General features: G+C 39.6%; 2 protein-coding genes across 8 annotated transcripts in view; both read right to left on the reverse strand.

Moving 5' to 3' along the window:
* Window positions 1-3942: 3942 nt before the first annotated feature.
* LOC120487624 (uncharacterized) lies at window positions 3943-7476 on the reverse strand. Its single transcript, XM_039683862.2, has 3 exons — window positions 6987-7476; window positions 5446-5479; window positions 3943-5125 (listed from the first exon to the last, which is right to left on the reverse strand). The coding sequence occupies exons 1-3, from the start codon at window positions 7224-7226 to the stop codon at window positions 4698-4700; spliced, it is 702 nt and encodes a 233-aa protein (XP_039539796.2). The 5' UTR covers window positions 7227-7476; the 3' UTR covers window positions 3943-4697.
* A 14639-nt stretch (window positions 7477-22115) lies between these two features.
* The window catches only part of adgrl1b (adhesion G protein-coupled receptor L1b), a 36367-nt gene continuing 31844 nt past the window's right edge, over window positions 22116-26638 (reverse strand). For 4 of the 7 annotated variants that reach the window (XM_089132673.1, XM_039683874.2, XM_089132672.1 and 1 more), the window contains 4 exons: window positions 26488-26584; window positions 25585-25707; window positions 25454-25471; window positions 22116-24274 (listed from right to left, as the gene is read on the reverse strand). In XM_089132673.1, the coding sequence (XP_088988799.1) occupies window positions 23448-24274; window positions 25454-25471; window positions 25585-25707; window positions 26488-26584 (1065 nt within the window). In that variant the 3' untranslated portion in view covers window positions 22116-23447. The remainder of the gene's footprint in view (window positions 24275-25453; window positions 25472-25584; window positions 25708-26487; window positions 26585-26638) is intronic. The other 3 variants (XM_089132674.1, XM_089132675.1, XM_039683891.2) reach the window with 1 other exon arrangement.

The following is a 26638-nucleotide window of genomic DNA, read 5'->3' on the forward strand; positions in this document are numbered from 1 at the left end:
GATTGGATGGTTGTGGTTTGCTATTGGCTGATCTCATGTGAGTGACAGGTTAAAGCAGCGCCCACATCATCAGAGAAGAGAGGCTGAAAGAGGAACTGATTCTGATTCAACAATATGTGAAGATCACGTGATATCCGTGTTATGTAACGCTACAACACACATTGAGCAGAGTTAAAGCATTTAAAATCACATTTCCCATCTCAGTGTTCAGCATGGGACACACTCCGCGATAATATTTTGCCATGAGTAAAGTCATTAAGGCTTAATGTATGCATGAAGTAGATTTATGTATTTACTATTAAGCTTTTAGTTTATGAAAGAAAAGGACATAATAAAAAAGAGCCGTACACTATGCAAACGTAATTTCTCAAAAAACATTATTTAAAAAAGACATTAGAAAGCATGGATTGAGTTCATATTTCTGTCAGGCATAGACGTACGCTCCTAGATTATATGAATTTCGGAGTGACTTGATTTGAAACATGTAAACATTGAGTTAAGCCAAAAGAGTGAATGTTTCAACTCAGTTCAACATGATACAATGATCAAAATGAAGTGTTTAAACAACGTGAAGACTAAAAGTGCATACATGAGCATAGTTGCATCATTAGTGCAAATGTAAACCAGTCATCGAGTCACATGCTTATATCGAAATGGCATGAATCCCTGTTTGGTCTGATGGGAATTGACTTGGCAAGCCTCTTGGAACAGGAAGACTGTCCATTGTGAGATCCAGTCCCACTCTTTCTCAATCTCTTTAGTCATTCACTGGTCTTCTCCCGCGCTGTAATTAATTCCAGAGAAAAGGGAGAACGGCCAACGAGAGTCAAGCGAACGGGAGAAGTCACAGTCACAGATCATGCATCATGTCAGAGAATGCCATTGGTTCAATCATGCATGACTCAAAGTTCGCTGAATGACTTCTGTTTGGCTATTTCTTGACCGCAATGGCCAATCACGTGTTCGCATTCATCCCTCGACAAAAGCCCAATAGGATTTTTCCATTGGTTTTGGATCATTACGGTTCAACAAAAACTTTGGGATTTTTGATACTGATAATGATAATGATGAACAAACCCTAACCCTAACCCTAAATTCAATCACCAGAAGTACAAATCTAAACGCTAATCTATGGATGAAATACACCAGGGCTTCACCGTCACCATCATTACATTTCAACAATGCAATCAGTCTTTATTTTAAAACAAGTTTGAGTTAAAAGAGTTTGCAAGAGCATTATGAAGCGAATAGTGAGTACATGACAGTGTCAACCATTTAGACCCATTCCAAGACACGTCAACGCTTTTAGAAATTCACATGGGTTTTTGCTGATGACAGATTCTATGTCATAGGATAAAACGTGAAACTATCTGGCCTTTGTGTTCACCACAGACCTTAACTCAGACATTCAACCAAAACCCCATTCAAATAAACCCATTGACTTTGAGACGATGGAACCAAAACTGCAACTCGTTTCAGGGGTTTGACCTACAAAAACGCTCACACACACACCTAAAAACTACAGTAATATAGCACTGTACTACACGCTTTTCAGCATATAGGAAACAACATTTGAAGGACAGTTTGTATCCAGTTTGTCAGGTAGTTTTTGAGATTTCAGGATTTGAGGACATTAGTTGCCTGTAGACCTTACAAATATGGCCGCCGATCGAAATGACTTTCCATGAAAGGGGCTTTGCTTGCAGGTGTTGACATTCACAACTAATCACAAACTAAAGGCAAAAGTGATGACCAATCAGCTTTGAAACACATCATGGACAAGCAGAAAGCTCCAAAAGTGAATGTACGTCTGAATCTTTTCCAATAGCACCGTTAAAAGTGATGAGAAATGGCAAAATTACTCACTCTACTTCCACAATGTTCAAGTGAAACAGGAAAATCAAGAGGGATTAATGGTGCCAGACACACGTTTCAAAGGTGGAGCAAGACTGGTGTTTGGAAGAACGTGTGTGATTCAGAATGAGGCCAGAGTACTGAGAAAGTCTTGGTTTGACTCATGTTGAGATGTCTTCAGTTGAAGTTTCTCCTGCAGACTCAGTTTCATGAACTCTCACACTTCCGCTCGGTTCCAGTCAGACGCTGTAAAGTGAATCTCGCACTTACTCATGTTGTTTCCGGATGATCTTCACACCATGCCCGGAGTTTGAAACATCCGTTGGAGAGATGCGATGCATTCATTTCTCTGCGAGATCTTAGTCAAGTTTGTCCATCAAACTTCATTTAGAAAGAAGCTCTTTCCCAGTAAGCAATAGCCGTTATGTCAGCGTCAAGATATAGTCCGGCTATGAGTAACACACCTCTTTGCCAAAATAGCCTTGAATTGGGTTTCTTGTCAATTTTACCAAAATAACTTGCAAGATGAATAATATTCCATCATGTAAGCAAAGTAAACAGTGATTCAAGGTGTTTGGTTTCATTTCTGACATGTTATCTAATTGAGGACTAGTCTATTCTTGGGCGATGGTTTAGATCTCTACAATTCACTGACAGCCCAAATTTTGTCTTGTTTTAGCCCAGACATCAGGGCTGTTTGGACGCTATTAGACGTCTTTTGAATGCAAAATTGCTTTCTGGGTTGTGTCTGTCATTCTGAATCCTTCCTGTTTTGTCTTCTACAGCGAGAAGTTGATGTTGGTTTGTTTGTTGGGTGTTGTGCCGGATGTGTGCGGTGAGCTCTGAAACTCTCGAGCGCCTCTGACAGTAAGTGACGTGGGCGAGAGATGGCCTGGATCTGGCAGAACTTTCCTCCCACAGGGTCTGATAAAGAGACCTCACCAGAGGAAAGAAAGACACTCACTTTACCATCTCAGCTGGTTCTCCCAGACAGGAACACACTTTTAAATGGAGACTCAAGTGCTCCTTACACTCTTAAAATCAAAGGTTTCAAGAGGAGCTTTTGCCATAGAAGAACCGTTGGTTCCCCAAAGAACCTTTTAGTCAGCAGGTCTTCAGTTTGGCTTATTTCTAAAGCACATTTAATGACAGCGACAAGGCTGACCACAAAGACCATAAGATAAAGATAAAGAGATATGTTTTAAGGTTAGATTTGCAAGGCTGTTGCATAAAGTGGGACTACTTTAAGCAAGTTCTTGAATTTGTAGTAAGTTTTGATCTTCGTGAGGGATTATAATGCGTCTATGAATTGGACAGATAACTCAGCGTTTGATTTAAACTCAATTCTATAATTAACTGGCAGCCAATGTACTTCTTTCAGAAGGGGAGTGACTTAGCGGCTTCATTGTAGCAAGCAATCTTTCTTAAAAGAACCATTTTTCTTAGTGTGAAGAAATCCTTTTTTGGAAATGTATGGAACCATAAATGCAATAACAGTGCTTTGTGCCGAAATTTTCTTTTTGTTTTTTGCACAAAATCCCAAATGTCACAGAACTCCTCACATCCATTTTATTGTTACTTGCATTTATCTAATTGGAGAACTCCTACTGGCTACTAACTAAAGGCAAAAATGAAGACCAATCAGGCATTAATATGAGGAATCACATCGTGGACATGCAAACCGCTCCAGAAGTTTCTCTGAATCTCTTCCAGGAGTGTTGGACTGCTTTCCACTCACTCTCGTTAAGTGACTATATATTTTATGACCCCTATTGGCTCAATTTAATGCTTTATTTTAGCAGAAACATCTGAGAGAATTGAAACAAGTAATGTTCTCAGACCTTTGCTAAAATTGTGACATGGTTTTGCCACAGTTATAAGTTATGAACAAACGTTCTTCCAGTAACATTAGTAGAAGGTTCGTTCATATCTGGCCTTTAATGCTCTCGAAACATTAAAACAAAACAAAAAAAAGATATGTACGTCAATCATGGAGCATTTTTTTTTCTTTTTCTGAAATTTTTGTAAAATTATAAATAAATTTTTGTTAGCTTGGTACATAATGCTTTTTCATCAAACACCCCACAGTTACATAAAATGAACATTTTATTAAATATATTATACAAAATAAAGCATTTCACACATCGTCATCATAGTTACATTCATCTCTAGAGTTCCTGAGTTTGTTAGCATTCAGACACGGCTCTGCTTCACAACAAACACACAACACAAGTGTGTGTGTGTGAAGAGATGCTCATTCACACGTGCAGCTTTTTGAGTTTTTAAACGTACAGTGATAATACAGACCTAACCAAGGGACTTTGTCCACTAAATAAGTGTTGATGCGTTGGTAAGTTTACGTTACGTAATACGTGATAAGTTTACGTTATTTCTGCGATAAACCTAAACACCGCGAGGCTAATACAGTACAGTCATATCACCTTCATCAGGTCTGACGCCGCGCACAATTAGTGTTTCACACACATTATGTACAATATAAAAAATTACATAAATATAACAAGTCTTTAAAATGTTAAACGCATATAAATATATTTCAGTTATAAATAGTGCTTTAGGAGCATTGTTTATCCGTTCTTCAGGCCCAAGACCGACTCGGTCCAAATGTCTTTGCATATTATGAGCTTTTGTTGTAGAGAAAAAACTGTCAAATTTGGCAGAATGCATAAGAATATTGAGGCTAAGATGCTGAAATGCCAGTCTTTATGATAGCCGAAGGCATCGCCAAATAAGCCAAGGTAGCTTGCGGACATTGGTGGAGTTAAAAATGGGCCGAATACGAAAACAGTCCTGAGTGCATCGAAGACGGTCCGAAATCAGTTCAATCACGTCCTTTGTTCCGCTCGTACTCCGTCCACTAGGAACATCCCAAAGCCAGAGTCGTTGACCAGCAGACTCCAGTCGCCCAGCGAGTCCTGGACCTCGGATTTAGCCATCAGCCGGTTCCCGTTTTCCGAGAAAGTGACAACATGCCAACAGGTCTTGCTGATCGGCTCAGGCTTAGTCCCTTCCGGCAGCGAGACGGTACAGGACAGCTCCTTGCTGTTCAGCTGGTTGTAAAAGCTGACGGTGAATTTGCCAGGCGAACAGATTCCGTTGCAGAATAGACTGAGTTGGACGTACACAAAGTAGCTTCCACTATTCTTCACATCCAGCGCTTTCTGACTTTTGTCGTAGCTGTAGAGAGAGCCGATGGTGTGAGTGTCTCCATAAGCGAAACCTTCCCACGCCATATTTTCACTTTTCAGTTCACCTGGAGGGCAAAGACAAAGAGACGTTTACAATACAATACAATACAGTTCATTTATAAAGTGCAGTTTAAAAACAACCAAAATGAACCAAAGTGCTGTACAAGAAAAACACACGAATTTCAAACAATAAAACACAAGCTGCAAAGTAGGTGGAATGCATGAAAGTAAAATCATTCAAACAGTAAGTGAAGATATATCAAATCTTACATATTAAATTAAGAAAATACTTTTGTTTAAAGGAATATTCTAGTTTAAATACAAGTGGTCTATCCATTCTGAGTTTTTTGAGTAGTGTCTGAAATATACAATGATGAGAACTTACTTTTAATGGCCCTCAGGTATGCAAAATTCTGCATCTAAGAAGAAAGAAGACAGAAAAAGGTTCAACAACTTTTGCACACCTGCAGAGACGAGAAGAAAGCATGTGCTGAATGAGCCCGTCGCTCAGGCTAATCTATGGCAACGGCTGGCCCGTCGCTCAGGCTAATCTATGGCAACGGCTGGCCCGTCGCTCAGGCTAATCTATGGCAACGGCTGGCCCGTCGCTCAGGCTAATCTATGGCAACGGCTGGCCCGTCGCTCAGGCTAATCTATGGCAACTGCTGGCTCGTCGCTCAGGCTAATCTATGGCAACGGCTGGCCCGTCGCTCAGGCTAATCTATGGCAACGGCTGGCCCGTCGCTCAGGCTAATCTATGGCAATGGCTGGCCCGTCGCTCAGGCTAATCTATGGCAACGGCTGGCCCGTCGCTCAGGCTAATCTATGGCAACGGCTGGCCCGTCGCTCAGGCTAATCTATGGCAACGGCTGGCCTGTCGCTCAGGCTAATCTAGGGCAACGGCTGAGGGCTGTACGCTGTGACTTCTCTGAAGCTCTTCTTCTAACCACACATGAATCCGGTCATATTAAATAAAGAGACCTTGAGATGCAACACAATTCTTTTTTAGACTAAATTGTTGTTGTTAAATGTTGTATCAGGTTCTTCAGATCAGTGTCCTGGTTTATCTGAACCATCTTTTACCTTCTTATTTCAACCATCCACCACTTTCAAAAGCATGATGCTAATTTATTTACAGAAAATTTCATCTAACAGTGTGATTCTAAAACCAAAGCTTTTGACTGAGCTGCACAAAAAGTTATGTTTAAGTATCATAATATTGAATTATTATTAAGTTATTAAGTTAATAACTAATGATCTTTGCAACGGAAGTGAATCAATCAAAACTAACTTTATCTGGACAATAACATTATTCTAAAGCTGCTGTAAAGTCAAAACAATCTCTGTTACTTAAGGTGACTTGACTAGGCCTATTTTAATCAGATGGGCCAATGTACTTTAAAAAACATGCATTAGGTCCAAACAATCATGCTTATTGGTACATTTTCCAAAAATATAAAAACATACAATGACATGATAAATAAGATTATACGGTAACACTTTACAATAAGGTTCAGTAATTAACTACCTTAGTGAACAATACTTCTTCAACATTTATAAATCGTAGTTCATATTAATTTCAACATATTAATAGCCCACGTCATTAAAATCAAAGGTTGTGTTTGTTAACATTAGTTAATGCCCAATGAACTAACATAATCAATCAATGAACAGCAGTATTTTTTAATGAACTAACATGATCAAAGATGAAATGTATTGCTCATGGTCAATCCATTAACGAACCTTATTGTAATATATTGTAAAGTGTTAATACACATTAACGAACCTTATTGTAAAGTGTTGTAAAGCGAATCTTCTTCAAATAATATAATGGTAAACATGCTGGTAATGTCATTTTTTAGTTTTGTAACCTTAAAACATGCTCGAAAAACACTTAACGTCATTTTTGCAAGGTTAAATCCTCACCTTATACGCGTCTCCGGTGTCGGAGAGATGCATGTTCCGCGGGCCCGTCGATGCTTCCGACTCGGTCTCTCGTGTTTTCCTCACGTTGAGCTCGTTCTCGATGTGTTTGGCGAACCAGAGCGCGCCCGCGAGCGCGCCCGCGAACATGAGGAAGAGTGCGATCACGGACCCGATGAGGAAGGCGTCCAGACGCCGGCCCCGGGACCGGGACTGGCTCTCGACATCTGTGGACGCGGACATCTCCAGAAACTAGCGGTGTGAGAAGAACACTGTAATCCAAAGCAGGTGCAAGTGAATGATGTTATGTACAGCCCATCATCATAGCATGAGCTTTATACTCGAGTGCTGGAGGAGGAACCAGCGGGTTTCCCTCCACCCACGAGCGAGAGAGAGAGAGAGAGAGAGACAGACACAGAGAGAGAGACTCGCTTCAGGACGCTCAGAGAAAACCCGACCAACTTTCCGCTCCTTTCGCTATTGCGCAAACAGGTGGAAAGCGGGAGGAATATGAAGTGTGAATTTCTGTGACTGGCTCCATATTCCGCTAGCTTATTTCATGGAATATCATCCTCCTGTGTAGGCCTATCTATCCCTTCATTGGCGTTCACACTATATCACACGCGTTGTGTAAATGTAAGCAGTATTTCTGCTGTTGTTTCCACGACTGCCCCATTCAGACACTGTGCTAGGAATCAATTTGTAGGCTACTATTTTTCACATTGCCTAATATTTTTTATTTAAAGTAAATAAAATGTTTTATTAAAGTCACAATTGTATTTAAAGGAATAGTGCAGTGTTTGTTATAAGTCATGTATCAGTGCACACGTCACTATTTCCCGCCCTACACCTGTTCTGGTTCAGAGGGCGTTTCACTCGGATATACCACCTCACAATAGCGAAGAAAATGCCAAAACATTCAATCAAGTAAATGATGTTATACTAAAATTTCGTTTAATCCCAGATAGCAAACTGACATTGAATCAACGTGGAAATATGACATCGAAACAACGTTGATCTGACATTGTTTTGCTCATCGAATTAACGTTGAACCAACGTCAGACGCGTCATTCTTTCAAAACTAATGAAAATCATTTTGAAATCAACGCGTTGTTTCAACGTTATGAAAGCAAACCAATTTTCGATTTTCATTTAGCTTTGAAGAATGCCGCGTCTGACGTTGGTTCAACGTTAATTCGATGAGCAAAATCAACGTTGTTTCACTGTCATGAGAGACATCGTTTCCACGTTGATTCAATGTCAGTTTGCTGTCTGGGATATTTGTATCATGAAACAGTTTATAATATGTTAAGTAATAAATAAAGCTGCGTATACCTTAGCCTACCTCGGACTTTCTTCAATAGTCAAGGACTGCCAACGTTTGAGAGAGTATTATGGACAATAGGGCCTACATAATATATTTTTTTTTGAATTATGTTAATTTTTCTAATTATTCATTTACACAAAACGAATTCTGTAAACATTCAGGTAAACCTGTCAGCTCGTATTGTTATTATTAAATGTTTAAATTGACAACTCATTTTTATTAATGTAGTGCAGTTTTAAAAATGATGCTATATTTATACAATTTTAATGATATAAGAGTAAAAATATTATGTGTAATATAGTGCATATACTTGATTTTGCCTGTGGGGAATTGACTGGATGGTTGTGGTTTGCTATTGGCTGATCTCATGTGAATGACAGGTTAAAGCCCCGCCCGCATCTTAAGAAAAGAGAAGCTGCAAATAGGAGGGGAGGTCATTTTGATTCAAGAGTGTAAGGAACATTAATTGAACAAAATATTAATGTGCACTGATAAATCATTAACAATTAATTCTTCGATATTCCATGTGCATTTTGTCGCACTGAAATTCCCTCCCGTCTTCTGTGAAGAGTAAAGCCCCGCCTTCTTTGATTTGATTGGCCATCTCAGGCATCGACGGCAGAGCAGCCAATACATGTAGAGTTTACGCCAAACAGAGCACAGCATGACTATCCACTAGGCCATTTCTCATCAGGCCTGTGAACAATAACTGGGTCTACACTGGGTCCAACAAACCCTCGACGAAACTCCAAACGAAACAAATCGTGTTGCTTTGAAACATACATAGAAATGCTAGTCGATCTGTTAACACTTTACAGTTAAGTCAATCTAAAAGCATGTCTTGTGTCTGGGCGTGATGTGTTAGCACGCTAGCGTACGCGCTAATGTCAACTCGACTTCACTGCACACATGAGAGGGAATAGATGAACTTTGGACTTCCGGTTTCTTTAGCGTTAATATCTGAACGTCTGTTATCTTTGTTCAAAGCTTTTGATGCAACGAGTGCTTATTCGCTAATAGTCGAGAGTTTGTAATCATGACGCTAAATTAATGTTTCCCATGGACTTGAAAATCTTATGATCCAAGAGCTTATTCATTTTGTGAACCATTTATGTAGTTCTTCAAAAACAAGTATTAGTTTTTAAGAAATGGGTGGATGTGAACAGAAAGTGTTCAGGACGCAGGTTTGATCAGCACAACATTCCCACACTTCCAGTTGTGAGTTTTTTACGTGTGCAGATATTTTCCGCCGCATACTGAAGTTGCTCAAGTTTGTAGACATCAAAGATTTCAAGATAATTTCCCCTTTCACACAGTTGTCTAAAAATAGCCATGTGTGCCTGGAAGAGGCGGGGCCTGGTGATGTCACCTGTGTGTAAACCTGTGCATCTGAAGGCACAGTAAGTGATGTCATCACCACAGGTGTAGCACCAGCGAGAGTCACTTTCTCAGATCCTGTGTTTACTTCCCATGTGACATCACTGACAATACGCGTTACGTTATCTTATCTTTGCATCTCTAAGTGTGTGTGTTTGTAAGCGATCCCAAGCCGTGTGAAAGTGTGTGTGTGTGTTTCTGTAACGCATCTATCACATGAGGGCTTTGCTCTCTTTGATTTCTGCCAGCTTCCCCATTGAAAGCGACTCTGTAGCGCTTCCTGAATGTGGACGGGTCTTTTCTGTTTTATTCTCCAGACCCGTGATCAGATCATACTTTGGGGAAAAGTAAACAAGACACATTTTGGAAATCCCAGCTCAAAAAACAAAACAGGCATCCACCAGTGACTGCGAATTGTAGTTCACATGTTTCTCTTAGAAGTAGGTAAGACTACACTTACACTGTAAAAAAACAAAACAGTACATTTTGTTTCAGTTATCCAACTTCAAAGTGTTAGTTTCTTCATAATTGTGAAGTGTACCTGCAATTTCTGAGTGAAATAGTTTGTCTGAAAAATATTCAGCAAAGAGTTTCTGAATAATACGGAGCCCCTCTAGTCCCACTTTGGTAAAAAAAAATTATTATAACTATCTTGTGGCCTCAAGATAGTAACTCGTGGCCACAAGATACTAACTCGTGGCCTCAAGATACTAACTCGTGGCCTCGAGATACTAACTCGTGGCCTCAAGATACTAACTCGTGGCCTCAAGATAGTAACTCGTGGCCACAAGATACTAACTCGTGGCCACAAGATACTAACTCGTGGCCTCAAGATACTAACTCGTGGCCACAAGATACTAACTCGTGGCCTCAAGATACTAACTCGTGGCCACAAGATAGTAACTCGTGGCCACAAGATAGTAACTCGTGGCCACAAGATAGTAACTCGTGGCCACAAGATAGTAACTCGTGGCCACAAGATAGTAACTCGTGGCCACAAGATAGTAACTCGTGGCCTCAAGATAGTAACTCGTGGCCACAAGATAGTAACTCGTGGCCTCAAGATAGTAACTCGTGGCCTCAAGATAGTAACTCGTGGCCTCAAGATAGTAACTCGTGGCCACAAGATAGTAACTCGTGGCCTCAAGATAGTAACTCGTGGCCACAAGATAGTAACTCGTGGCCTCAAGATAGTAACTCGTGGCCTCAAGATAGTAACTCGTGGCCTCAAGATAGTAACTCGTGGCCACAAGATACTAACTCGTGGCCACAAGATAGAGTTACTATCTTGAGGCCACGAGTTACTATCTTGTGGCCACAAGTTACTATCTTGAGGCCACGAGTTACTATCTTGTGGCCACGAGTTAGTATCTTGTGGCCACGAGTTACTATCTTGTGGCCACGAGTTACTATCTTGTGGCCACGAGTTACTATCTTGAGGCCACGAGTTAGTATCTTGTGGCCACGAGTTAGTATCTTGTGGCCACGAGTTACTATCTTGTGGCCACGAGTTACTATCTTGTGGCCACGAGTTAGTATCTTGAGGCCACGAGTTAGTATCTTGAGGCCACGAGTTACTATCTTGAGGCCACGAGTTAGTATCTTGAGGCCACGAGTTAGTATCTTGTGGCCACGAGTTACTATCTTGAGGCCACGAGTTAGTATCTTGTGGCCACGAGTTAGTATCTTGTGGCCACGAGTTACTATCTTGAGGCCACGAGTTAGTATCTTGAGGCCACGAGTTACTATCTTGAGGCCACGAGTTACTATCTTGAGGCCACAAGATAGTTATAATTAATTTTTTTTACCAAAGTGGGACTAGAGGGGCTCCGTAGAATAATTTCCAATGACAGCTAATTTTCAAGCATTACATGAAATGTACTCGAGTTTCAGGAAGAGTAAAGGCCGACAGGTTGTCCTGTCTCTCAGATGTGTTTCGGTCAGTCAGGGAAAGTCTGTGTTTCACCTAAAGGTCACGGACACACACTGCCGAGCACTTACGTCATGCGAGCTTTGGGTTTTCATAGTGCTTCGTTCCTAAATGTGGAAGTTGCAGTTTCACAAAAACACACTAAAAAGCGTTTAAGACTTAAGTTCCTGTTTCTCTGCCAGTCATCACAGATTGGGACAAGTGTTAATAAAGGAAAACGGTGACGAAATGAAATGACAATTGGTACAATTAAAGATCATGTCCTAAGCAGACACTGTTTGAATGGAGATTGAATGCAGATGTTGCAGATTTGGGGAATTCAGTTTGCGAGTTGAGACAGGTTAGTGGTGCGTTGGTGGAAAATATTCCACACTCCACTGCTATTTTTAACTCGATCATCAGCATGAGACAGTGCTTAAGTACTGGCAGATTTATTCTAAACCTGATGTCATGTGTCCTGACAGCCAATCAGAGCACACACCATGAGTTCTGCTTGTGCTGTAAAGGGAGTGAATCTGTCTGGAAATCACTCCAGGATTGCACAACGCTGTATTTTATGATGAAATCTCTCCCGGCATAACTGTATGAAGCCTGTTATTAATGTATTGCGTTACATCATTAGCATTCCTCCTGCTGACCGATCTCTTCAAATGGCATATGTAAGACATGCCAATTGGTATTTGCATTTTTGGCGTGCCATCAACACGCATAATCGCTTTTCAGCGTGTTTATGACCGCAGTTGACTTAACGTTATTACATGACCTACCCCAACCCCATCCCTAAACCTACCCGTCACTGGGGTTAATACCATTCATGAGTCTTCCCCTAAAATATCGCTCCCCAAATGTAGATCTAGATTTTGCTTCGTTTCGCTCAGACATTTAACGGCGTGGACATACACGCGGATAGCTCAAAAGGCGTATAGATAACACGCCACTTGACTTGAAAGTGGCGTGTATGTTTACACAAAGTCATGATGCCATGTAGGCTTGCCTTTCTTTTCTCCCTGTGAACAGGGATTACAGTGAAAACAATTCCTGTAAGAGTTAGTCAGAGATCCGGCACGGATAAGCCCTGATACGTTAGATTTGAAATGAACACATGCCAACTCGCCAAATGCGGGATAAACTCAGCTGTGACGTCTAACGCTGTCAAATCAAGAGCCAGTGTGGCGTTACTTCTTATGTCTACGCAATTTCCTGGGGAAGATCGTGTAAGATAAATCTGTGCAGATTGAGTCATCGTGATATATTAAATATTCTGCAGAATCCGTTTATATTTGGCTTACATGAACACACACATCACTGCGCTACAAATAATGACACAAATATAAAATACAAATATTTCCCAGCATCCTACTTTTTTACATCTGTCCACCTAAAATATTTTTGATGACGAGGATAAGATGCTGGATGACAAGATTTAGTTTGAATAAATTTAATGTATGAAATCCAAATTGCATTACATTACATGACATAGTTAATCTGGTTTATTTCTATTTTTATTTATTTTTGGCTGGTAGAAGTTCTGAATGGCCGGTAACTTTAAAATTTAGTAGCCAAAATGGCTGGTGAGAGAGGCTGCTACTAGCACATTTAAGAGATACGGCATACAGTCATAACATTTATTACACAGCTCACTGATAGGTCAGTTGGGGGGCTTGAAATATACGATGAAATATATCTAATGACAATCTTCTCAAGTGCAGGGAGTCACGGCTGGTCATCCCAAGCATGTTCTTGAGGATCGGAAGAACCCAGACAGCAAACTGACATTGAATCAACGTGGAAACGACGTCTCTCATGACATTGAAACAACGTTGATTTTGCTCATCGAATTAACGTTGAACCAACGTCAGACGCGGCATTCTTCAAAGCTAAATAAAAATCGAAAATTGGTTTGCTTTCATAATGTTGAAACAACGCGTTGATTTCAAGTTGATTTTCCGTTAGTTTTGAAAGAATGACGCGTCTTACGTTGGTTCAACGTTAATTCGATGAGCAAAACAATGTCAGATCAACGTTGTTTCGATGTCATGTTTCCACGTTGATTCAATGTCAGTTTGCTATCTGGGAAAGGAGTGTGTAGATCAAGGAAAGGGGTGACGGTGTGGAGGAAAGGGATGTAGCATTTAGGCCTTGTACCTAGGCGACCACTTGTTTTACTAGAGAGAAAGCAACCAGGAAACTCCAATAAACTGAGATCGACAATAAAAGTCAGAGATGAGAGATTTGGGGGACCTGCCCGTAATGACCAGCAGGTGTTGACATTAGTGATTACCCTATTTAACCACACTTTCTGTGTGTGTGTGTGTGTGCTAACCAGCTGTTGGCATAGATAGACTGACTTTTGACTTTTACAACAAACAAAAAAACATAGTTTCGTGGAGAAAATTCCTCATTTTACAGTAAAACAAATACCATTAAATGTACAGTTTTTGGAAGTTTCCGTATGTAGTACATAGTGTTTATTTTAACCAGGAAAGAGACCTTATCAAAACTGCAGTTGCTAGACATGGAAATGCCTGCCGACATATTTTTGGATCTTAAGCTGGATGATTCAAGTGTCGAAAGAATTGCCTTTTTAACGTCCTCCTGTCGAGTCTAGACATCCACAACTTTAATAACCCAAACAACTGATTGCCATTAACCCAGATGCAGCCTCTGAGATGTTCTGGCATTACAGTGGGGAAGTAGCTACAGAACAGGCCCAATCCCTGCGTGATGTCAACGGTTGGCACCGTACGCTCAAGGAAATTGATCAGATCCCCATGGATAAACTTTACTCGCTCCACCACACATCTAGACAATAAGTCTAGACATTTCAGATGCGTCAAAGTGAGGTTGAATGGAAAAATGCCCCCGCTCTCCAAGGGCCTTATTAACGTGCATACACACAGATTTAGTCTTAGAGTGTGTTCGCTAAAATCCACGCCAGCATTCATACTTATTAAACTGTCTTTGATGTGGAAAAGCCTTAGTGTCACATGAGGGACTGAGCTGAGAGTCGAAGAACTGCAGATGTTTGGAAATCTAAGCAATTATTAGGGTTGGGCTCACCATTCTCAAGTAAAGCATTTGGACGTTGACTTGTGCGATTTTATATGTTAAAGGGATAGTTCACCTAAAAATGAAAATTCTTTCAGTAATGATTCTCCCTCATGTTGTTCAACCCCGTAAGACCTTCATTCATCTTCAGAACACAAATGAAGATATTTCTGATTTAATCTGAGAGCTGGATCACTCCTCCTTAGGCTTCTAAGAGATTGAAACTTGCCGGCCCAGAAAGTTATTAAAGACATTGTTAAAATAGCCCGAGTGACTACATGGCTCAACCTTAAGTTTATCAAGCGACAATACTTTGCACAAAAAGTATTCTCGTTGCTAGTTTCAATCCCTTAGAAGCCTATGGAGGAGTGATCCAGCTCTCAGATTAAATCAGAAATATCTTCATTTGTGTTCTGAAGATGAACGAAAGTCTTACGGGGTTGAACAACATGAGGGAGAGTCATTACTGACAGAGTTTACATTTTTGGGTGTAAATACGTCTTGGATTGCAAAAAGACACCGATATGGGACTGACACACACAGCAAATTAACATTTGCGATTACGCTTACTCAGTCTAAAGTAATCTTGACAAACTATAGATCATTTGGAAGCTTTCAGACTGTAGTTTTCATATTTGCTGACTGATTTTCAAAAGAAATGAGCAATAGAGAACACAAATGAACGCAAGAAAGAAGCATCGTTTTTGATGTGGTGCCAAACTAAAACACACCCTCTGATTCTTTCAGGAAATATCAATATTACTGACCAAGCCACTTCTGAATAGGATATAAAATGTCCACTTCATAAAATTTGGCACAGAATTTGTTCAGATATTTAGCTTTGATTTTCTTGACAATTTATAAGTGAACATGTTTTGTAAAATTTCTATTTAAAATACAATTTTAACATATTTATTTTCTCATTTTAAATTTTCATGAGTTAAAACTTTACTTTTACAACTTTTTTTCTAGTTCTACAATAACCTTTGAAGTGTTTCCATTACAAATGTGCCAAACCTGAAGTATTCAAATTTTTTTTTTTTAATAATTAGTTGTAAACGTCATTTTTCATGTCTATACTCAAAACTTTTTATTCTCACAAACGTTTTAAATAAAAAGTTGTTAAATTCAGCAAGACACTGGCACTTCCGGGCTAAAAAGTTGATGTTTTTATTTTATTTTATTTGTGTCGGTGCAGTTGCCTTTGAGTTTGAACAGCTGTCTATATGGGTCAAATTGAACAGGAAGATCGTATACAATTTCTTTACGCACATTTCACCACACATCAGCGGATGAAACTTCTATGTTCATGACCTTAAATGAGAGTGAGAATCACAAAATTTTAGGAAAAATAACATTGAGAAAATCTTGAAAAAATAAATAACAGATGATTTTTACCATCTGTGGACTGACCAAAATGTTGTTCAGTATTGAAATAAGTGGGTAAATGCTCCTTTTTATCTTCACATGGGTATTTAAGAACCAACATTGTATTATTTTATGGCCTATAGATTAATTTGAATGTTAAAATATGCTGGTTAAATTGACCCTCAAATATCACAAGCGTAACAGAACTTGTATCTGTGTAATGTACGTCGAAACACATCCGTGTTGAGAGATGAGAAAGAAAAAGAGTCATGATTTCATGAAACAGATAAATAGATGGACAGACAGACAGACAGATAGTTAGACAGACAGACAGACAGACATACAGATAGATAGACAGACAGACAGACAAACAGATAGACAGATAGATAGATAGATAGACAGACAGACAGACAGACAGACAGACAGACAGATTCTGTTGCAAGTAATCATCAATTTCTGACACCAGTAATAATTAACGGTCAGTCACATTGATAACTTCCCCATTCTGACTCTGAATCTCTGACACATGTTTAGATGTGATTTGCAACACATTATTAGTTTTTTTTAAGAAACTGTCAAATACAGAAGCAAGCAGCAAATATTCAGGATTGGAAGAAGCAAATGTGGTCATCTAAGAATCAAAGTTTAAAAAGTCTGACTCTGTTGACTCTTTTAAAAAAGATCTGAAGACTTGTTTATTTAAGAAAGCTTTTGGTTGATGGGTTTTAACTAGTGTCACTTTGATTTTATACTTTTTTATATTGTTTAAGGTTTTGTTTTTACCTTTCTCATGTACAGCACTTTGTGATTTTATCTGTGAAACGTGCTTTAGAAATAAACTTACTTAGGCCCTGTTTACACGAGAACGCTCGCGGGTGAAAACGTAGAAATATTTTATCGGATGTGCCTTTACACGGCGACGGCGTTTTTGAGGGTTAAAAAATGCAAAAAAGTGAAACCATCCTCCAGAGTGGAAATCTTAAAAACGCCCCACCGCCGCGTTCCCGTGTAAACGGTAGAAACGCAAAAGTCTGCTCGACAGTGAAGGTTGTACGCAGGTGTGTGGACTTGGTGTTGTTGTAGTATGCACTCCTTGCCGCCTGAAGTACATACTACATTGAATTTCACACACTCTTGCGTCACCATTTGCACGCGGATTTCCCACACAAAACGCTCGTCTAAACGCAGAATAAAAAGTGATGACGCAACACCACTTTTGCGTTTTCTCTTCAGAATCGTTCCCGTGTAAACATAGCCTGACTTAACATTAATTATTCAGGTCACTAATTTTAATTGTTACAATCTTTCCTCACATTACTCACAGTTAATTATGTTCAGGATTCTGCAGTGTGTGTGGGTGTGTGTGTGTTGATCAGTCATCACAGGAGGAGCTGTAAAACTAAAGTTTAAGAACAAAAGAAAAACAGAACAAGGAGTTGCCAGTGTGACTGGGATGCTTTCCTCATTTCTGAGCACTGAGTCAGCAGGGCTTGCAGCATTTGGAAGGAAACACACATTATCTAGGAAAGAAGAGAATGGAAAAAGAGACGAGAAAAAACAAAAACTACAACTGACTTCTTCTTCAGTGGTGTTTCTGCTCGTCTCTTTTTGTGTTCTCTTCTTTCCTTCAGTGATTCTGCTTGTTAACAGGCGGCTTATTAAGGCTGAGATGACTTCATATTTAATTTGCACAGATTTTGTGGCTCAGATAAGGTCCAGTTCTCAAGTCAAGAGGAATATCTTCCCACATTTTGGGATACAATATCCACAATGTCCTGAACTACTCTCTGTCTTTTTTGTTCTCTGATCACCCTGTTTTGCTGTTGCCTGACCCTTGCCTGTTTTGACGTTCCTTCATTAAAAGCTGCAAATGGATCCTACTGAGTCTTCCAATTCATAACAAGTATTCAGAAATATACTACAGAGACTGAATAATGTAATGAAATGTAAAATAAAACTGGGTAGTAGTCCTGAGAACTAAATTATATACCTAGGATATTAATCCTGATTCCTTAAAATGAAAGGAATCTATGTTTAGTTGTTTGGAGTCCGATTAATAACGCTGGACCAAATACACTACAACAACAGCCGCGGGTAATTCGCCAGTACGGTAAACGTTTCTATGGTAACAGCGAGTTGGACCAATCAGCAGACCTTGCTGCAATGCTTAGGATTGCGGGTAGTGTAGTGTTTTTTTTTTTTCCCATAAGATCGTGGATAAAACATGTTTTTCTTTAAACAAGGTTGATTTCATACGAACTTATTGCTTCAACAGGAGCAAAAACCTTCGTTTCACAACCTCAAAGTACGTGGTCAGTCTACCTCGAATGGTTTAGACATAGACCTTATTCAGAGCAGCGCCATGACAGGTATGAAAGTGAGGCTGTGAGGGATAGACTCATGTTTCAATGGCATCCGCTGTAAAAAGCTGAATAAAGCGGCTAGATTACTTACAATTTTCCACAGCGTACATTGTCGGGAGTTTTTTGTCAACTGACATTTCTTAGAAAGATATTTTTCCAGTGTTTTATGAGCAGAACAATCCGAAAACACATTAAATAACAATACAGCCCATTGAAGAGATGCAAGTCTATCCCTCACAGCCTCGCTTTCATTCTCATTAAAAATCAAAGATGGCGCTGCCGTGAATAAGGCGTATTAGGGCTGATAATCTAAATCCTTATCGAGAAATACTGTTGACCGGAAGTTCTGTATCCCTACTCCGCGTTCCAGAAGGCCTATAACAGCTGGAGTAGACTACAATGTCTCATAACATTACATTTACCTCAGGAAAGCCATTTAATGACCATAGCACACAAGTTAGCTAGAAGATTAGTATTTTATAATATTTAGTATTAGTATAAATTAGTATTTTGCTAAATATATGAACTAATATATTACATATTTTTACCATTAAAATATTATAAAGTTGTTGTGATAAAAAACGCATTAGGCCTATATTTAATTTGAGCTGTTATTTTTAACCTTTAATAATACCAGCTGACAGGGCTCTCTGTAGTTATGTTTACAGCATTAGGGGAGGAGATTTTCTTTCTTGAGAAATATTAACATCTACTGCAGCCTATAAATATATATCCAAATTGAATCAAGATCGGACTAAAACCACAAGAATTAAACTGAAATTGTAAAATCCCCATCCCCCCACCACACACACTTTAGTGTTAGTGCTTGATTGGGCGTTTTACACAGAAACAACAGCGAGAAACATATGTGTCACGAGCCCTGACCTGCAGAGGAGAGGATTCCTTCACTGTAGTTTCAGATTAGTAACTTTACACGATCATCTTTTTGTGTCCGTATTATTGGAGAAACGTGGTGTTTGTTTCCCGCGCTCACATGATGACTGTTGGAGTGTCTCAGCTCACTCTCTCTCTCTCACTGACGAGCGACCTCTACTGGAGCTGTGGCGCGCTTACACTCATACTCTCCTCAGAGGCGATATGGCCCTGAGATTTTGAAATAATATCGAATAATCGCATTAAATTATACATAAAGAGTTGAATAACTAACGCGCATGTTCAGGGTTCTCTGATGTCGGTTAATGGTCACATCATGACGTGCATGTTTTTTTATTATTATATTTTAATTGTATTCATATATAGAACATTAGAAAGGCATTAATAAAGTTTTAAAAACGGGACTGAGCTTAGATTCAATCATGTTTATCATTAATTAACAACTAAACTTAAGAGTTTACCACTACATTCATGACGTGCATTTAAAGAACTAAAATATTAAATTTATATCAGGAAGTGTTTCATTTAGGCTATACATTGTTTATGACTTAATAAGTTAATACTTGTCGGCCTACTCATGAACCCCATCAGTGAGGCGACCACTGCAACCCTGGATTCGTTTACAATTTGTTGTACAATTTGTCCTTAAATTATTAAAGGGAAATTTCACGCTATAGCCGCCTGGATGATCGACTTCTTAAGCTTTTGAACTTTAAAACAACTGTTTTAATGGATTTCTGATTTGTCGCCCGGAAAATCAATTAAACAGAGGTGATGTAGTTATGACTTCTACCAGCAGGGGCTTCATGGGTCTTTTTAAAATAATAGGCTAACTATCACTTTTGTTCGATTTGCTAACTCAAGTGAAGTTCTGCTATAAGATGGCGGCACCCGACTGGCTTCAACTTCCGGTCGATGGATTACCCCCTTGCGTGCAAAGACTAAGTTAAACGACATTAACATTTTTTTGTAAAAATAAATAAATAAAAGATAAAACAACGATGTTGAACAATTTTGAACATGAGACGGGTTTTTTACCTTTCTTAACTGGAACACGTGATCTTTCTGATTACGTAGTGTGTTTCATCACAGCTAGTGCAAGACCAGCATTTGTGGTTAAAGTACATACATTTTAATTTTCTTTTAATAAAATCACGGATGGTTTGTCTAGATAAGACTCTTATTCCTCGGCTAGATCATGTAAATGCAAATAGTACGCTCAGGTAGTAGGGAAATCCCCCCACTGCCATGGCAAGTGAACACTGGACCCTGTTTCTTTGACAGTTCAATCTGTTTTGAATTTAAGATTTTATGTTTACTTGTAATTAATTCTAATTCATAAAAATATCTATTATTATTAATAATAATTATTACTCATGATATTTCCTGTTATGGTGCGATGTAAGCAATCCACACTTCAAATGAGCCCTTGTGGCTCTGTGAGTGCAAATGCTGAAATTCTGCTCCCCAATAGGCCCAGCGTTGCAATATTACATTTCCTTAAAACTTACTAAAACATCATTTTTTAACAACATCATCTGAGAGGTGAAAATGTATTTTCTTCTTTCCCTATATTTAGGTCATACTGGGTTAAAAGAAGATATTTAGTCATGCTGTATGTTTAGATCAGCTCCAGTTTGTCTGTTGCATAGGGATGATGTGTTATTGAATCCTCCCAGGGTTTATGAATAACCCTTATCAAATGTTTCATCAAGTTAAAAATAATATCCCAATGAGCTACTTTTATTTGAGTCATATAACGTGGTTTGATGTAATAACATATTTGACTCACTTCTTTCTTTTGAAGTGTTTACAGATGTAAACCAAGATTCCCACCATCCTCACTGATATATATCAGGCACAGTGATATGGGTCATCAGGTCCACCCAAAATTTTTTTTTTATATATATATATATTTTAATTTTGTCAAGAATTATTAAAAAATGGCAAATAAGCTCATAATTTGTGCTAAAATAATCAAAATGTTTCATTTTCTCAGTTTCATAGCTTAAGTCATCCTCCCTAAACGAAGCATTTATTTAATCAAGCTCTAAACACGTCTCGTTGTGGATCCTTCGGGGAGAGGTGACGTCGGCCTCAGCGTTAAAAAACAAAAAATTCAATGCGACATATTTAATAATAAATAAATATTTGATCCAATTACTTATTTTATAAATTTAAATCAATAGAGAAATATTACTATTATAATAATGCTGTTGTGCTGTAAAATAAACAGCATTATTACAGTAGAATTACAATAGTATACTAAAATTTACGGCTGTCTCAATTTCCAAACATCAGAGCTTCTATTTTGGTGGAAAACAACTGAGAGAACTTAAAGATTATTAGTTGATAAAAAATATTATAAACAATTCTCATAAATTCGATAAGATGGTTGGCACATTTTCCAAAAGGTTTACGCATTAGACGTACTGCAAAAATTAGATTTAATACTCTCAGGATGCTAAAAATCACACGTGCAGCTGCATCTGAATGAATCCAAAAAGGAGAAAAGTGCTTGTTGACATCTACCCGTTCACCAGCTGAACCTTGACCTCCTGCTGAACGATTTACCTGTTCACCAGCTAAACCTTGACCTCCTGCTTAACGATTTACCTGTTCACCAACTGAACCTTGACCTCCCGCTGAACGATTTACCAGTTCACCAGCTAAACCTTGACCTCCTGCTGAACGATTTACCTGTTCACCAGCTGAACCTTGACCTCCCGCTGAACGATTTACCTGTTCACCAGCTGAACCTTGACCACCAGCTGAACGTTATTGACCATTAGGTTATTTAGGCAGGTTTGTTGAAGTGTACAGCCTCTGTTTGCTTTTGTCCATTTTATTTTGGTTAAAAAACATTTCTTATCTTTTTTACATGAAACACTCTCAGAGAGCGAGAAAGACCGAAAGAGACAGAGTGAGAAAAGACCGAAAGAGGAGACAGTGTCATCAGATCATCTACATATTCTTTAAGACTTTTTTCAACCATAAACTCATAAGTGAAAGAGAAGCATGTCCAGAGACGTCGCGTCTCTCAGTTCGTATTTACAGGAAGTTTTGCGAGCACCCGTCGCTCGGTTGAACATCATCAAATCCTTGATCAACCTACTTAATCACAGGAAAGGGGGCGGAGCTTTGAATCAACGTCCTCGAACCCCGACAAAGTGTTTGGTCGGGTCAACACCGAAGCGGACGATTGGTTGGCAGTTCGTTTGAGTTCTTTTGTCCGCCACGCTGCTGAGAAACAATAGTCTGGTTGACGTGACTCGTAACCTTTGACCTCTACGTCGTTGAGAGCGTGACCCCCGACTCTAGCCGCTCCCCAAGAGTGTAAGTATGTGATTTTTTTTGGCATGTATAAGAGCTGCGGTCTCTGGTGTAAGTGTTATCACATTCTGATAAAGGTCTGACACTCATACACCACACCACCCTGAACGAAAGAGATCCTGCTGAGAAACCAGCTTAATCCAGTCTGAGCTGGTTTTCAGATGGTCTTCCACCCAAAACCAGCACACAAACCAGCTCGGCTACGGGTGCGTTTCCCAAAAAGCATCGCTGCCCAAATATAATCGCAATTACCATTGAACTTTATTGATAACGACGGAACTTAGCCACATAGGTGGCTTTGGTAAACGCAGCCCAGGACGGGAGACTGGATAACCACCTCAGACTGGTTTAAACTGGGTTTCTCAGCAGGGAGGAGATGGAGGATGCAGGAATGGAGGAAAAACTACCCGATAAGAAGACCACTTCTTAGAAAGGACAGACTGATGTGCTTGAATGGCAGTGAGATGGGCAGGGTGGGTGTGCGGGCGACCAGGAAACAGAGACGTGGAGGAGGAAGCCAATCATCTTCATCATCATCATCATCACCATCTAAACAGGGATCTTTCCAAGGCTTGTCCAAGGATTTGAGGACAATTCATAATTGTTTACCGTTTTCTGCAAGCAGCTTCATACTGATTCAGGAATCTCAACGAAAACATATCTGGATCATATTTCACAACGGAAGTCTTTCTTAGGAGTTTTGGAGTGAGGTACGAGCCGGACATGAGGTTTCCTTGGGATTCGTGATGATGATGATGATGTCGAAGTCATCCCCCCTCATTGTCCTCCTCCAGATCTGCGTGTCCTGGTCACCAGCGCCCTAGTCACAGACTGGTCACCAGTTGCATTTGTCCGTCGCCGTCCCCCTGCGAGGGCTGGAGTCCCAGTCGAGGCTCGTCGTTGGTCCTTCGAGGCGGAGGCTGGTAGAAGGCGGAGATGTGCGCTTGACGTCCCGCGCTGAAGTACAGCTCGTCCGGCGGGAGTGTGGGATGAGGCTCCGCCCCCATCGCCTCCGGACTGCTGTCGGGATAGGACGAATCGCGGTCCCGTGCGTACAGGGAGGCGGAGTCAGGTCCGGCCCCACCCACGTCGTCTGTGATCTCCGCTGAGAAGCTCTCCGAGTCCTCCTCGCTTTGGTAGAACACTGACTGGGCGTGCTCAAGGAGGCGGGGCTTATCCGGGAGGCGGGGTTTATCAGGGAGGCGGGGTTTATCCGGGAGGCGTGGCTTTTCCAGGGCTTTGTACAGCAGCTCGTCTTCATCCTGCGGGGGTGGCGGAGGTGGGCGGGGTAAGGGCCGTTGCGGAGGCTCCCGGTGACCTGTCGACGTGGCGTAATTCGACATTGCCGAAGTCGTTCCATTGCCGTATCGATCGGTGGAAGGGCGCAGGTTACTCTGCACCAGCTCGGATATTATCATCTTCTCCAACGCCGCCGCGTCCGAAAGATTCCGCCTCAAACCGGTTGAAGGCTCCGCCCCTCTGGGTGTCAAAAGGGCAGGGCTGACTTCTCCAGACACGCCCCCTGACCCCACGGGAACACCCCCTAGAAGATCCGAGCTCCCTCCGTGCAGCGAGTAGCTGTTGTTGTAGTTCCCGTTCAGTCGGACTCCCTCCAGACCACATGACTCGCGGCTGCGAGAAAGGGTGCCCTCTACAGGACAGAGAGAGAAATGCTTCATTACGCAACACGATTTTATTAATTAAACGTCAACATTATTTTTTTTAGTTTGAACATTCTTCCTTCCCTTGCGTTCTGTAACAAATCTTTCCCTCACGGGTCAAAATGACCAAAAGCCCTAAAATTATCCTTCCTTTTTTTGGAGCTTTTTTAATTTTATTTACCTTTACCCGAACAAATAATAATTTAGTAATTTAAGCATTACATTCCTTCAACTTAGATTCAAAATAACTCACGATTTCAAGCATAAACCCTTTAATTCAGATCAAAATATCTTTGGCGACCTCTTGTGGAAAATAAACAATATAACGTGATATTTCACGACTCTAGATGGTCTTGTAGCTCTATATGGTAGTCAGTTTCTTTACAGTATAAATTGAAATACACATGTAGACATTATAAAATATTTTTTTGGTCAAGTTTTAGCATTTTTAGGTTTTTCTATGTGCACTGAAGGCATTCCATTAATTCCTAAAGGGGTCAATTTGACGCGCAAGGGACGGATTTGTTTTGTGTGTATTCGTGGTTCAAGTGCGACAAAAGTCCAGTTCTGTTGAACACTCAATTTCTTAAAAAACAAATTCAAAAATGAATTTCCTCAAGGGAAGGATGAGGGTTACGGTAGTTTTTTCAGGATGTGACCCCATTTAGTGAATACTGCATTGATATGTAATTGATAGTGAATGAGTGAGCGGTTTCAGGCCCATGAATGCGTAAATACAGAGATGCATACAATGCTGGTTCTCTCATGCACATAGCAAAATTTCCCCAATAACACCTACTCTTTTATGTCTCTCGACCGTGTGCTAACACTGAGAAATAAGGAAAGCTGTGTAATTATTTTCTCATCTTCACGTCATTGCAAGTCAGCGGTTAGACATTATTAAACGGAGGTATTTCTCAGTCCCACAGTTCTGCTTAACTTTACGTTCGCTCTGTTATTCATGCTAATACAGCGTCACTGTAGGAACAGACATCTAAAACACTGGGAAATCTGATGTCTGAGTGTGACGTAAATGAGGGACTAGTGTTTGTAAATGATTTCTGGCGTGCTTGATGTGAGTGCATTATATATTAGTGAGGTGAAGATGAAGGAGAAGCGTGGAAATGACAGAAACACACACAGACAGAGAGAGAACGCGTGTCTCATACTTGAGTTTCTGAACGTGCCTGTAGATCGGTTCATAAAAAGAGTAAGACAGGAAGAAAGGAGAAACAAGTGAATACAGATACACACATTTAGAGAAAACACACAACATGTTTTTAATCACACACACACTGACCAGTGGCGTTGAAAACTGCAGGTGAGGGCGGGTTGAACGTTTCAGCCAATAAGGTGTTGTAAGGGGAGGAGCCAGAGCGGGTCTGAAGCATAGGATTGGCTAGGAGGTGATTACCCATAGTGCCTGTGGAGAAACAACATGGTCCTTACAGAGAGTTCAGCTGTGCCGTTTGTGTGTGAGTTTCAGGAGAAAAATATTAAAAATCTTGCTTGTGCCGAGAAAAAAATGTGTAAAAGACTAATGGAGCTCAACAGAGGGTGCCGTTTTTATTCTTATTTATATTATACGTTTTTATTACTAATATTTTTTATTTGTTATTACTAAAAATTATTTAATATTTTTAATTTAAAAAAAGATATATATTTTTCCATGTAAAAGAGACTAAATAACAATGGAGTTCAACAAAGAGAGCAGTTTTTATTCATATTTTTTATATACATTTTTATTACTAATATTTTTTTTTACATTTTCCAAATATTATTAAATGTAATTGTAAAGATTCTATTCAAGTATTTCTTATTTGTTATTAATAATTTTAAAATATATTTTCAAATCTATACATAGGCGTAACAATTTTTGTTTTTAAATACATAAAATATATATCTTTCTCATTCATATATATGTACATATATATATATATATATATATATATATATATCTTTTTTAATACATTTTTATCTTTATAATGTACAGTTAAAATATTTACTCAGTTTTCTAATACTAATATTTTACTATTTGTTATTATTATAACATTTAGATTTTTTTTAAACAAATTCATTCGTTTTTAAATAATTTTCTAAGTATTAAATGTATTTTTCCATTAACATTTAAATTTCAACAAAAGCACGACTTTGGATAAGAGCGTGTGTGTTTGGATGTCTACAGTGTGTGTGTGTATTTCACCTCGGGTGAGTGTGGGTGTGTTGTTGATCTCAGCTGCCATGAAGGACGATTCTGTCTGCCGTCGAACAGTGTCATTCCACATCCTCCTGATACGACTCTGAACACACACACACACACACACACACACACCGGTGAGAATTAAGCCACATGG

This window comes from Pimephales promelas, chromosome 6 (assembly GCF_988280905.1).
Source record: "Pimephales promelas chromosome 6, fPimPro1.hap1.1, whole genome shotgun sequence".
Lineage (NCBI taxonomy): Eukaryota > Metazoa > Chordata > Actinopteri > Cypriniformes > Leuciscidae > Pimephales > Pimephales promelas.

Bases quoted from the DNA above. Each gene is read 5' to 3' on its own strand.
- LOC120487624 (XM_039683862.2), bottom strand. From the start codon at position 7,226: ATGTCCGCGTCCACAGATGTCGAGAGCCAGTCCCGGTCCCGGGGCCGG. The intron at 5,480-6,986 runs GTGAGGATTTAA...CTTTCTTCTTAG, and splicing joins ACACCGGAGACGCGTATAAG to ATGCAGAATTTTGCATACCT. The intron at 5,126-5,445 runs GTAAGTTCTCAT...TTTGCCCTCCAG, and splicing joins ATACCTGAGGGCCATTAAAA to GTGAACTGAAAAGTGAAAAT.